The sequence below is a fragment of the Chiloscyllium plagiosum genome, unplaced genomic scaffold (genome assembly GCF_037043375.1).
Source record: "Chiloscyllium plagiosum isolate Xiang-an unplaced genomic scaffold, Cpla_swu_hap1 HiC_scaffold_28, whole genome shotgun sequence".
Taxonomy (NCBI): Eukaryota; Metazoa; Chordata; class Chondrichthyes; order Orectolobiformes; family Hemiscylliidae; genus Chiloscyllium; species Chiloscyllium plagiosum.
Genome location: NW_028270166.1, coordinates 9,916,200 through 9,929,664, shown reverse-complemented (window position 1 = coordinate 9,929,664; position 13,465 = coordinate 9,916,200). Strand labels below are relative to the sequence as shown.

Here is a 13,465-nt window from a genome sequence, read left to right as displayed (position 1 = left end):
CTATCTTACATGTGACTCCAGGTCACACAGCAATGTGATTGAATCTTAACTGTCCACTGAAATAGCGAGGCTTGACACTCAGTTAGATTGTGTTAATGGATGGGAAACAAAGTGCTGGCCTTGCCAGTTGTGCCCACATTGCATGAGAGGGTGAAGAAGGAAAAATGTAAGATTGAACAGGCAGGTACAACAAGCAGTTAGGAAAGACCTTGGTATGTTTGCATTCATTAAATCATTGGAATGTGAGTGAGGAAGCCTTGTTGCAGTTAAATAGGCCCTGGGTGATACCAAAATTGGAGTTGTTTTAAAAATCAGTTCCGTTAAAGACAGACGGTCGAAGGTTATTACTCTGTGGAATTTCTTTCCCACTACAGGTTGCATTATTGTAGATGTCTAAGGCTGAGTTGCACAGAGTTTTGATCGACAAGGGAGTCAAGGGTTATGGGATGGGGTTTGGCTGGGAGGACATGAAAGTGAATTTGAGGCCACAATCAGATCAATAGACAATAGACAATAGGTGCAGGAGTAGGCCATTCAGCCCTTCGAGCCTGCACCGCCATACAATATAATCATGGCTGATCATTCCTAATCAGTATCCTGTTCCTGCCTTATCTCCAGAACCCTTGATTCCACTATCTTTGAGAGCTCTATCCAACTCCTTCTTAAATGAATCCAGAGAGTGGGCCTCCACTGTCCTCTGGGGCAGAGCATTCCATACAGCCACCACTCTCTGGGTGAAGAAGTTTCTCCTGAGCTCTGTCCTAAATGGTCTACCCCGTATTTTTAAGCTGTGTCCTCTGGTTCGGCACTCACCCATCTGTGGAAATATGTTTCCTACTGCCAGAGTGTCCAATCCTTTCATAATCTTATACATCTCAATCAGATCCCCTCTCAATCTTCGAAACTCAAGGGTATACAAGCCCAGTCGCTTCAGTCTTTCAGTGTAAGGTAATCCTGCCATTCCAGGAATTGACCTCGTGAACTTACGCTGCACTCCCTCAATAGCCAGAATGTCTTTTCTCAAATTTGGAGACCAGAACTGCACACAGTACTCCAGGTGTGGTCTCACCAGGGCCCTGTACAGCTGCAGAAGCACCTCTTTGCTTCTATACTCAATTCCTCTTGTTATGAAGGCCAGCATGCTATTAGCCTTCTTCACTACCTGCTGTACCTGCATGCTTGCCTTCATTGACTGGTGTACAAGAACACCCAGATCTCTCTGTACTGCCCCTTTACATAAATTGATTCCATTGAGGTAGTAGTCTGCCTTCCTGTTCTTGCTACCAAAGTGGATAACCATACATTTATCCACATTAAACTGCAAGTGCCATGCATCTGCCCACTCACCTAACTTGTCCAGGTCACCCTGTAATCTCCTAACATCCTCATCACTTTTCACCCTGCCACTCAGCTTTGTATCATCAGCAAATTTGCTAATGTTATTGCTGATACCATCTTCTATATCATTAACATATATTATAAAAAGCTGTGGTCCCAGCACGGATCCCTGCGGTACCCCACTGGTCACTGCCTGCCATTCCGAAATGGAGCCGTTTATCACTACCCTTTGTTTCCTATTAGCCAACCAATTTTCAATCCAATCTAGTACTTTGCCCCCAATACTGTGCACCCTAATTTTACTCACTAACCTCCTGTGTGGGACTTTATCAAAAGCTTTCTGAAAGTCCAGGCACACTACATCTACTGGATTTCCCTCGTCCAACTTCAGAGTTACATCCTCAAAAAATTCCAGAAGATTAGTCAAGCATGATTTCCCCTTCATAAATCCATGCTGACTCTGTCCTACCCTGTTACTACTATCCAGATGTGCAGTAATTTCATCCTTTATAATAGACTCCAGCATCTTTCCCACCACTGAAGTCAGACTAACTGGTCTATAATTACCTGCTTTCTCTTACCCACCTTTCTTAAAAAGTGGTATAACATTAGCCATCCTCCAATCCTCAGGAACCGACCACGAATCTCTTGAACTCTGGAAAGTAATCACCAACACATCCACGATTTCCCGAGCCACCTCCTTCAGTACCCTGGGATGCAGACCATCAGGCCCCGGAGACTTATCAACCTTCAGACCTAACAGCCTCTCCAACACCAAATCCTGGCAAATATAAATTCCCTTAAGTTCAGGTCCTTCAGCCACTGTTACCTCAGGGAGATTGCTTGTGTCTTCCCAAGTGAACACAGATCTGAAGTACCCATTTAATTCCTCTGCCATTTCTTTGTTCCCCGTAATATATTCCCCTGTTTCTGTCTTCAAGGGCCAAATTTTTGTCCTAACCATTTTTTTGCCTTGCACATACCTAAAAAAGCTTTTACTATCCTCCTTAATATTCTTGGCCAGTTTACCTTCGTACCTCATTTTTCCTCTGCGTATTTCCTTCTTAGTAATCCTCTGTTGCTCTTTAAAAGCTTCCCAGTCCTCAGTTTTCCCACTTATCTTAGCTATGTTATACTTTTTCTCTTTTAACTTTATATGTTTCTTTACTTCCCTCGTCAGCCACGGCCGCCTATGCCTCCTCCTGGGATCTTTCTTCCTTTTAGGAATGAACTGATCCTGCAACTTCTGCATTATACACAGAAATATCCGCCATTGTTCCTCCACGGTCATCCCTGCTAAGGTATTGCACCATTGAACTTTGGCCAGCTCCTCCCTGTTAGCTCCATAATTCCCTTTATTCAACAGAAGTACTGTCACTTCCGACTGTACCCTCTCCCTCTCAAATTGCAGATTGAAGCTTTTTGTATTATGGTCACTACTTCCCAATGGCTCCTTCACTTCGAGGTCTCTGACCAATTCTGGTTCGTTACACAATACCAGATCCAGAATTGCCTTCTCCCTGGTCGGCTCCAGCACCAGCTGCTCTAAGAATCCATCTCTGAGGCACTCCACAAAGTCTGTCTCTTGAGGCCCAATACCATCCTGATTCTCCCAGTCTACCTGCATGTTAAAATCCCCCATAACAACTGTAGTGACATCTTTGCGACAGGCCAATTTCAGCTCCTGATTTAACTTACATCCGACATCCAGACTACTGTTTGGGGGCCTGTAGATGACTCCCAAGAGGGTCTTTTTACCCTTAGTATTTCGAAGCTCTATCCACACTGACTCTACATCTCCTGACTCTAGGTCCCCCCGCGCAAGGGACTGAATATCGTCCCTTACCAACAAGGCCACCCCACCCCCTCTGCCCGTCAGTCTGTCCTTACGATAACATGTGTATCCTTGAATATTCATTTCCCAGGCCCTGTCCACTTGAAGCCACGTCTCAGTTATCCCCACAATATCGTATCTGCGAATTTCCAAAAGAGCCTCAAGCTCATCCATCTTATGTCTAATGCTTCGTGCATCCATGTATAGTATTTTTAATTTGTTACTGCTCTCACCCTTCCCATCAACCCTTATTTCACTCAACCTTACAGCATGATGCCTTTCCGAGTTTTCTGCCTCATTAATACAGTTGTCTTTCTTGACTTCTCTTGTTCTAACTTTCCCTTCAATTTCCTTTTTAAACATCCAGCTTGTCCTCTCCCCCCCGCTACTTAGTTTAAATGTAGCGGTGTTGCAGTAGAAAACCTGCCTGCCAGAATACTGGTCCCTAACCTATTAAGGTGCAAGCCGTCTCTCTTGTAGAATTTATGTTTACCACAAAATATACCCCAGTGATCCAAGAACTTAAATCCTTGCTTCCTGCACCAGTTCCCCAACCACACGTTCAAGTCCATTATCTCCCTGTTTCTGGCCACACTAGCCCGAGGAACTGGAAGCAAACCGGAGATAACCACCTTGGACGTCCTGCTTTTCAGCCTTCTTCCTAGTTCTCTGAAGTCTCGCTGTAGTATGTTCCTCCTCTTCTTCCCGACATCATTTGTGCCGACATGTACCACCACCTCTGGCTCTTCACCCTCATCCTTGAGGATTTCCTGCACTCTGTCCGCGATGTCTTTCACTCTAGCACCAGGAAAGCAACACACCATCCTTAAATCCCGTCTGCTGCCACAAAAGCCCCGGTCAGTTCCTCTCACGATGGAGTCCCCTATTACCACGGCTCTGTGTGATGTCCGACTCTTCTGCTTTGCCTCTGCGGCAACTTTTGATTGACAAACTTGGCCGCCTTGCGAACTGGCAGTGTCATCAGTCTCTGCTTCCAAAAGCTTCAACTTGTTCCTGACAGGTACTTCTCCCGGGGTCTCTTGCACCTGTCTCCTCTCTGACTTCCTCATCATTTGCTCTCTTCTGCTCTCTTCTGGCATGATTGGTGTAATAACATCGCTGAAGGTCTTGTCCAGAAAGATCTCGTTTTCTCGGATGAGCCTAAGGTCTTCGAGTTCTTTCGTCAGCGCTGCAATATGCTCAGTCAATTGCTGAATGTGCTGAATTAGCCATGATCTTTCAGAAAGTAGTGAATCTGTGGAATTCTTCACTGCAGAGGGCCATTGAGGCTGGTTTATTGAATATTTCTAAGACTGACATAAATATTTTTATTCAGTAAAGGAATTGGAGAAAAGACAGAAAAGTGGAACTGTATTCTCATGAATGGCAGAACAGACTCTATAATGCTAAATGCTCCTGTGCCTTATAGTGTAAGGGGTGTTGACATATTAATAAGCAGGGGAAAGAGGGCTTCCTGAAGTTATGAAAGTGCATTTTAGGGAAATGGCAGTTGTTTCCGATGTGTTATAGATTTTTTTTAAAAGCAAAAGAACTGCGGATGCTGTAAATCAGAAATAAAAATAGAAATTGCTGGAAAAGCTCAGCAGATCTGGCAGTATCTGTGGAGAAAAATCAGTTAACATTTCTGGTTGAGTTATCCTTCCTTGAACCCCATGAAGTGTTATAACAATCTGTTTTCATTGCCATTGCTATTTTTAAAAATATTCCCCACCCTGCCCCCTTGCCTCACTTACATTTGTGGTGACACGTAATGTGATTTCAACCCATGCCTATTGTTTAACCTTCAGTGGTTGTGTTTAGTATGTGAATGTAGACAGCAAATATTGTGTAACTGTGAGCGGACCATAATAGAATCGTAGAGATGTACAGCATGGATACAGACCCTTTGGTCCAAAAAGTCCATGCTGACCAGATATCCCAACTCAATCTAGTTCCACCTGCCAGCACCTGGCCCATATCCCTCCAAACCCTTCCTATTCATATACCCATCCACATGCCTTTTAAATGTTGCAATCATACCAGGCCTCACCACTTCCTCTGGCAGCTCATTCCATACACGTACTACCCTCTGCAGGAAAAAGTTGCCCCTTGGGTCTCTTTTATATCTTTCCCCTCTCACCCTAAACCTATGCTCTCTAATTCTGGAATCCCCCACCCCAGGGAAAAGACTTTGTCTATTTATCCTATCCGTGTCCCTCATCATTTTACAAACCTCTATGAGATCACCCTCAGCCTTCGACACTCCAGGAAAACAGCCCCAGCCTATTCAGCCTCTCCCTATAGCTCAAATCCTCCAACCATGGCAACATCTTTGTAAATCTTTTCTGAACCCTTTCAAGTTTCACAACATCCTTCTGATAGGATGGAGATCAGATTTGCATGCAATATTCCAAAAATGGCCGAACCAATGTCTTGCACAGCCGCAACATGACCTCCCAACTCCTGTATTCAGTACTCTGACCAATAAAGGAAAGCATACCAAATGTCATCTTCACTTTCAAGGAGCTATGAACCTGCACTCCAAGGTCTCTTTGTTCAGCAACAGTACCCAGGACCTTACCATTAATGTGCTTTTAATAATTTTTAATCAACCTGTGGCACACTTCCACAGAAAGTAGGAGCTAAAGCTTGACCTTCTGGCCCAGAGATTGGGACACTGTCAATGCACCGCGAGCCCTCATATAATATACATATATACTCAATATCTAAAAAAGGTCCATGACACCAATTAGCAACTCAACCCCGGCAGTTTGTTCCTTGGCTCTTAGTGTTAAGTCCAGGCATCAAAATTAGGATCTTTCTAAATTCTGCACTGAGCAATGCACTGGGCTAACCTAACTATCGTAGAGATCCCTGCAATTGCTTTATTTGCAAAAAAAAAGATTTTCCTCATTAAAGGAATACTTAAGGTGTGAATAAATCACATTGTAATGTTGATGGAAGGTTTGCATCGACTGTGTGAACATTACAAGCAGTTATTGTACCATAGTTTCAAAGAAGAGTTATGTTGAATTTGAATCATTAACTCTGTATTGCTTGCCACAGATGCTACCAGATCTGTTAAGTTTTTGTTTCCTTCACTTTGTTTTTATTATACTCATCTCGAGACCTGGAAAAACAATCTAATGTCACAGGTTCAACTTATTCTGTAGCAGCTGAGGAATTTAATTTTAATTAATTTTTTAAAAAGTGCATATTAGTGAGCATGAAACTATTATTATTGTGTTTTAAAAAAATATTTATCAGTGTTCATCGAGGGAAGGAAATTTGTCCTCCTTACCCAACCTGGCCAAAATGTGTGTCCAGATCAGCGTTATTTAATGCCCTCACCAGCTACTCAGTTGTCAATGGGTCAGCTCACCAGTTTCTTCTCAAGTCCGTTATAAGATGGAAAATAATGTTGATCTTTCTTTTTGTCTTGCCTGTAAGTGTAGTAATGGCCACACTAGCAACTAGCTTACAATAATCAGCTAAGCTTTTAATGCAGCTCGTTTACACATTCTTGATTTTTGGATCCAGTTTGCCAAAATTAGCTCAGTGACCGGAGACAAAAGGTGGTTATAGGAGGCTGTTTGTGTGATTGGAGCATTGTGTGCAGTGGCATACCACAGGGATCCCTTATTGTTTGTGATATTCATAACTAATGTAGATGAGAATGTGAGGGGGAGATGATAGATTTGTGGATGACACAAAGGTGACAGAGTAATTAACAGTGAGGCGGAAGGTGTTAGGTTATGGGGGGTGTAGGTGAATTGGTCAGATGTACAGAGCAGTAGCAGGTGGAATTTAACCCTGATAAGTATGAGATGATGCCCTTTAGAAGAAGGAACTAGACAAGAGAGTGCTCAGTGATTTTAATTTATTTATTGTTATCGGTACCGAAGTACAGTGGAAAGTTTTGTTTTGCACACGATACATAACATACAAAGACATACAGATCATAGAGTGATTGAACAGAGTGAGGCATGCAAGGTTATGGGTCCACAGGAGATGTACAAAATCAAGATCAACATTGGTTTACAATTTGAGAGGCCGATTCAGCAGTCTAATAACAGTGGGGAAGAAGCTGTTCTTAAACCTGTTGGTAAGACTGTTTCAGCTTTTGTATCGTCTGCCTGACAGGCGAGGTTGGAAGAGATTATAACTGGAGTGGGAGGGATCTTTGATATTGTTGGCTGCTTTTCTGTGGCAGCGAGAAGTATAGATGGGAGATTGGCTTGAATGATATCAGGGCTGTGTACACAACTTCCTGTTGTTTCTTATGGTCCTGGGGACAGCAGTCTCCATACGAAGCCATGATGCATCCAGAGAGAATGCTTTCTATGCTGCATCTGTAAACGTTGGTGAGGGTCCTTATGGACTGACTGTCCTTAGCCTCCTAAGGAAGAAGAGGCGTACTTTCTTGACGGATGCATCTACATGGGTGGTCCAGGGCAGGTTGTTCGTTATCATCACTTCCAGGAACTTGACACACTCAAACCTCTCCACCTCCACTGCATTGGTGCAGATGGGGCATGTCATACTACTTTCTTCCTGAAGTTGATGATCAGCTCTTTAGTTTTGCTGAATGGAAAGACAGTAGAATGCTCAGAGGAACAGAGGGATCTTGGGATGCTTGTCCACCAGTAGGTTGGACAGGTTAATAGGATAGCTAAGAAGGCATATGTGATACTTGCCTCTTTCTGTCATGGCTTAAATTATAAGAGTAGGGACGTCATGTTGGAGCTGTACAGAGTTTATTTTAGGCCACAGCTGGAATACTGTGTGCAATTATAGTCACCACACTACAGGAAGGATGTGATTGCACTGGAGGGGATGCACAGCAGGATGACCCAGGATGTTGCCTGGGAAGGAGAATTTCAGCTATGACGAGAGGGTGGATAAACTTGGGTTGTTTTCTTTGGAGCAGAGAAGGTTGAGGGGGTCTTGATAGAGGTGCATAACATTGAGATGCATGGACTGGGTGAATAGAAGAAAGCAGCTGTTCCCCTTAGTCGAAGGGGCAATAACTTGGCATAATTTTAAAGTGAAAGGCAAGAAGTTTTGGGGGTTTTAGGGCAAAGGCTTTTTTACCCAGAAGGTGATGAGGTCTGGATTGCATTACCTGGAAGGGTAGTTGAGATGCGAAACCTCACAACCTTCTAAAAAGTATTTGAATGACCAGTGCCTCATTGGTTAGCACTGCTGCCTCACGCATTAGGGACCCAGGTTTGATTCCAACCTTGGGCGACTGTGTGGAGTTTGCACATTCTCCCCGTGTCTGCGTGGGTTTCCTCCAGGTCCTCTGGTTTCCTCCCACATTCCAAGAGAAGGTGAATTTGCTATGCTAAAACTGCCCATAATGTTCAAGGATGTGTAGGTCAGGTGCATTAGTCAGGAGTAAATATAGTGTAATAGGGTAGGGGAATGGATCTGGATGGGTTATTGTTTGGAGGGTTGGTGTGGATTTGTTGGGCCAAATAGCCTGTTTTCACGCTGTCGGGATTCTGTGATTCATTTAAAGTATCATAACATTCAAGGCTACCAGCCTAGTGTGAAAATGGGACTAGTTTGCTAATAGCATATTTTTGGCAAAAGAAGAACCTCTTCTATATGATACTATGCTTGAAGCAACACACATTTGGACACTCAATCCTGTTTTGATCAAGCATGTGCCTTTTTATTTTGAATTACCTGTGAACTTGGGTAGCCTACAGTTCTCTGCTTACTCCAAGGCAATACTTCAGCCAGTGAGTGTCAATTTGCCAACCAATCTGGATGCTTTCCTTTGTTCTATAAATTGTCATTATTGTTTGAAATTTTGGCATTCTTGTGTTTGTCTTGAGTTTTGCAAGATAAAAAGATTTGGCAACATGCGGTATTATTCAAAATCAGTTGTGTCATCCCATTGTGCCACACTCTTCCTCGTTCCCACCATAAGTCATTAACTGATGTGTTAAAACAAAAATTTTTGTTACTTTTGCAGCATAAGTTTAAAAATTGAAGTGAAAAAACAATTAATTTTGTTTTTCTTCCTCTTCAGTTACAATGAATTTGGAGTCATTCACAAATCATTCGAAAGTTGGTTAAGTGAGACCTCTCTTTGGAATGGAAAGATGAGCAAGAACAGAAGTCAACTGTAAATTGAATTCAAGCACCTTCATCTGTGTCTTCAATCCATCTCCTGAACGCAGATACAACGTAACTTGGATTTGAAGATGAATATTCTGGTGATAAAGGTCTTCTGCATGGCTGGGGTTTTCATCCTAATGATGTTGGGCTCACTATTGCCTGTTCGAATGATCCAAATTGACTATGAAAAGTCACACAAGTCCAAGAAAGTGCTGTCACTTTGCAGTTCGTTTGGTGGTGGAGTGTTTCTGGCAACCTGCTTCAATGCTCTGTTGCCAGTTGTAAGGGAAAAGGTGAGGACTGTCTGCCTGTTAATTGTCTTTGATGGCAAGAGTAATCTGGAGGGGTAGGAGATAGATGGGGGTTGATCAGTGAAACAGAACTCTTTTTGTTGTCAAATGTTTGGTGTTTTTCTTTGAATAAGTTTGGTGATGTGAAATTCCCTTTTGAATATAGATAAGGAATAGGTGGATTGCTTTGTTTAGAATCGTTGCATGGTTATGGTACAGAAGCAGACCATTCAGCCCTTCGTGTCTGTGCTCACTCGATGAAAGAGCAGCCTGACTAGTCCCACTCTCCTGCAATTGTACCACTGCATATCTTTTTTTCTTCAGCTAGTTATCCAGTTCTCTACCTCACTGCAGTTTACAAGCACTTGCTATGTTTCAAAAAAAATCCTGTTGTTGCCATTGTATTTTGGTTTTGTTGTTCACTTCAATTTCTTCACCTTTCTTCAAGTGGGAATGGTTTCTCCCTGTTTATCCTGTCCATACCCCCAAATGATTTTTGAACACCTCTTTCAAATCTACTCAACCTCTTGTCTCTAATGAGAACAGCCATAACTTCTCCAATCTATCCCGCATCTATGGAATGCTTATTTTGAACTTGTAGTATACTGCCTTTAAAGCTTTCATAACCTGCCTATAGAATGGTTTCCTGAATTGGCACAACACTCCATTGGAGTCAACCTAGTGTTTTGGAAAGTTTTTGGGCTCGAGAATTCCTTAATTTATAAAGTTCAGGATCCTTAATGCCTTCCTAATCATTTTCTTAATGTGCCCTGCTGCTGGATGTAAGTTTACACGCTGAGCTGGAAGGTTCATTTTCAGACGTTTCATCAGTGAGCCTCTGGTGAAGCACTGGTGTTCATGATCCGCTTTCTATTAGTGTTTAGGTTTCCTTGGGTAGATGATGTCATTTCCTGTGGTGATGTCAGTTCCTGTGGTGATGCCATTTATCACCTGCTGCCTTCAACAATTTGTGCATATACACTGACAGGTTCCTTTGTTCCTGCACTCTCTTTAGAGTTGCATTCTTTTTATTTTATATTTTCAGCTTTGATCTTCCATCCAAACCTTGCCCTTTTCTGCATTAAATTTAATTTGCCATGTCTACACTTAATTCTAAGAAGAAAGAGAGTAGACATTTCAAATGTATAACCCTGCATCAGAGCCCAGCATCTGCAGTCCTCACTGTCTCCTATACTTGAAAATTCTAAGTCATTTGAAAGGCAGTGGACCTAGTACCTACCTCGCGGGAACTCCACCACATACCACTCTCCAGGTCAAAAAAACAACCATTCGCCACCTGTCTGCTTCCTATCACTCAGCAAACTTTGCATCTAAGCATCCACTGTCTCTTTTATCCCATGGTCTTCAACTTTGCTGGCAAACCTATTATGTGACATTTTATCAGATGCCTTGTTGAAATCCATACGCTGCCCATCAACATTCACATCCACCTCTCACATTATCCTCATCAAACCTGCCCGTTATTTCACTTAAAAATTCACAAATTAATTAAACATGTTTTTAATTTTAATGAATCTGTACTTGCCATTCTTAATCTATGCTTTTGCAAATGACTTTTAATTTTGTCTTGATTGCCATTTCTAAAAGATTTCCTACCCCAGAGCTGAAACTGAGTGGCCTGCAGTTGTTGGATGAATCCTTGTTTTTGCATTTGGTGCAAAGATTGCTGTTTTTGAGTTCTGGAACACCATCATTTCTTTTAAGGAAGTTTGGAAGATTATAGCCAGTACCTTTACAGGCTCCTCCTCCCAACATCCCTCAACATCTTCACAAATATCCCATCCAGTGCTGTTCTCACTCTGACCTCTTATTTGAACTTGCAGAAGCTTTTGATAAAGTCTCACAAAAGAGACTGATAACTAAGGTAGACACTCACTGAATTGAGGGCAAATTACTGACGTGGCTAGGAAATTTGTTGACTAACAGGCAACAGACAGTTGGGACATTGGTTAGGTACTAAAACTCACAGGATGTGACCACTGGTGGCCCGCAAGGATGTGTAAGGGCCTCAGTTGTTCACATTATTTTCTAACCATTTGGATAATGGCAGAGAAAGACATGTATCCAGATTTGCTGAGGACAAATTAGGTGGCATTGTAGACAGTGTAGATGACAGCATAAAATTACAAGGGGATGAAAGGGCAAATCTGTGGCAAATGGAGTTCAATGTAAGCTCGTGTAGGTTATGCATACTTTTACTGAGAAAGAAGAGATCAAGATATTTTCTAGATGGCATGAAGTTATATACAGTGGTCCACTTTTTATCTTTCAATCAACATCACAGATATTAATGATCTGACCCTACATTATAATAGTGACAGCTCCTCAAACAAAGCACTTCATTGGCTGTAAAGCATTCAAAATTGTCCTGTAGTTGTGCATGATTGTATTTAAATGAAAATATTATTTTTTCTACTTTATTATCATATGGCTATTTGTGAGAGTTTGCTGTACAGAAATATATTCCTTCTTGTCTCACATTATAATAATAGCGTATCATTGTTTCCTCGAAGTTTTTCTTCCTGATGCGTAAGTAGGTGGTCCATTCAATTTCTTCTGCATGTCCATACATGTGGTAATTTAATGGTACAGTTTTGTCCATGGATGACATTGGATCGTTCATATGAACACACAGCACTGAGAGAAAGTTGCTACTCATCAAAGAGCACTTCATTAGCTATGAAATGCTTTAGGGATTTCAGTAATCATGAAAGAGGTTGCAGAAATTCATGTGTTTAGTTATTTCCTTTGGAATAAAATAGACAATGCAACTCTGAGGGAGTGCAGACCTTGTATTGACTTCATCTTCTATAAATGTACATTGCATCACTTTAGGCAGTTGCCACAAAGCTCCAGCTCCAGAAAGCTGGAGGAAAACACCAGCATCATTGATACCACACTATTATGCAAAGGGGCATGAAGTGACTTGCCTTGAAAAACTAACAAAACCTTTGAGATCTGTTGTTGAATGCCCTCACTTAGTCATCCTTCCTTTCACAGGATACGAAAAGAATTGACACTAAGCACAGAAATCAGTGCAGTCCAAATTATTCAGTATTCCCCACATCTATTTTTTCCTTTTCAAAAATATTTTCTGTTCATAAAGTTTGTTTAAAAAGTTACAAAACATTTGACTGTCCAGAACTTGCAAGAAAACTGAACATGACCCATTACAGCAAGTTCCATTTCAGCAATTGTTTACAAAATTATTCTGTATCAAATATACGATTTGAGGGCAATTTGAAGATTACAGAAAGAGTGATAAAAGTAACATTTTCCTTAACGTATCATGTTCCACTTTGATGTGCCTCAATACATTTTCAATATTCTTGGTTAACAGCATGCATTCCTTGTAAGGCACACAGCCTGAGGTGTACTACAGAGTCCAGCCTCTTGGTGGCTGAGAGATCCTAGGAATGACCATTCCCCATTGTGCCTTAGCTGTCCCAAGTTTTAGTATGTGTCACAGCATGTAATCCTACACCATGACAGATGCCAGCCTTTAACACTTGGTTAAAGAAAGTTCCATGCAATGGACGATGAAGTTTTAGGCAGACCAAATTCTATCTTTTGGTGAGTTAATGGTGCTCCAGGTGAAGTTAATGTTTGGCTCTGTTTGCATCCCTGAGCACAGCCTGTAGAGCACAGAGTTCTCCGTAACAGAGCGTCAATTAAAACTCACTATCCTGACCTCCTTTGCAAAGGCAGATGCCAACAGGTGGGGTAACAGTCTCTTCACCACTTCCAGAGCAAAGTGTGGAGTGGGTGAGACTCCAGTTGCGTAGAAAGGATCTGACTGGGAGGTTATCTAACATAGAACCATAGGTGGGCTCACAAACTGTCTGACAGA

The 13,465-nt window shown here is 42.0% G+C and overlaps 1 protein-coding gene across 2 annotated transcripts in view; it reads left to right on the top strand.

Annotated features, from left to right (window-relative positions):
- Nucleotides 1–13,465, top strand: part of LOC122565421 (zinc transporter ZIP3-like) — a 39,138-nt gene that overhangs the window by 956 nt on the left and 24,717 nt on the right. For both annotated transcript variants that reach the window (XM_087975987.1, XM_043721374.2), the window contains exon 2: nt 9,216–9,597. In XM_087975987.1, the coding sequence (XP_087832113.1) occupies nt 9,391–9,597 (207 nt within the window). In that variant the 5' untranslated portion in view covers nt 9,216–9,390. The remainder of the gene's footprint in view (nt 1–9,215; nt 9,598–13,465) is intronic.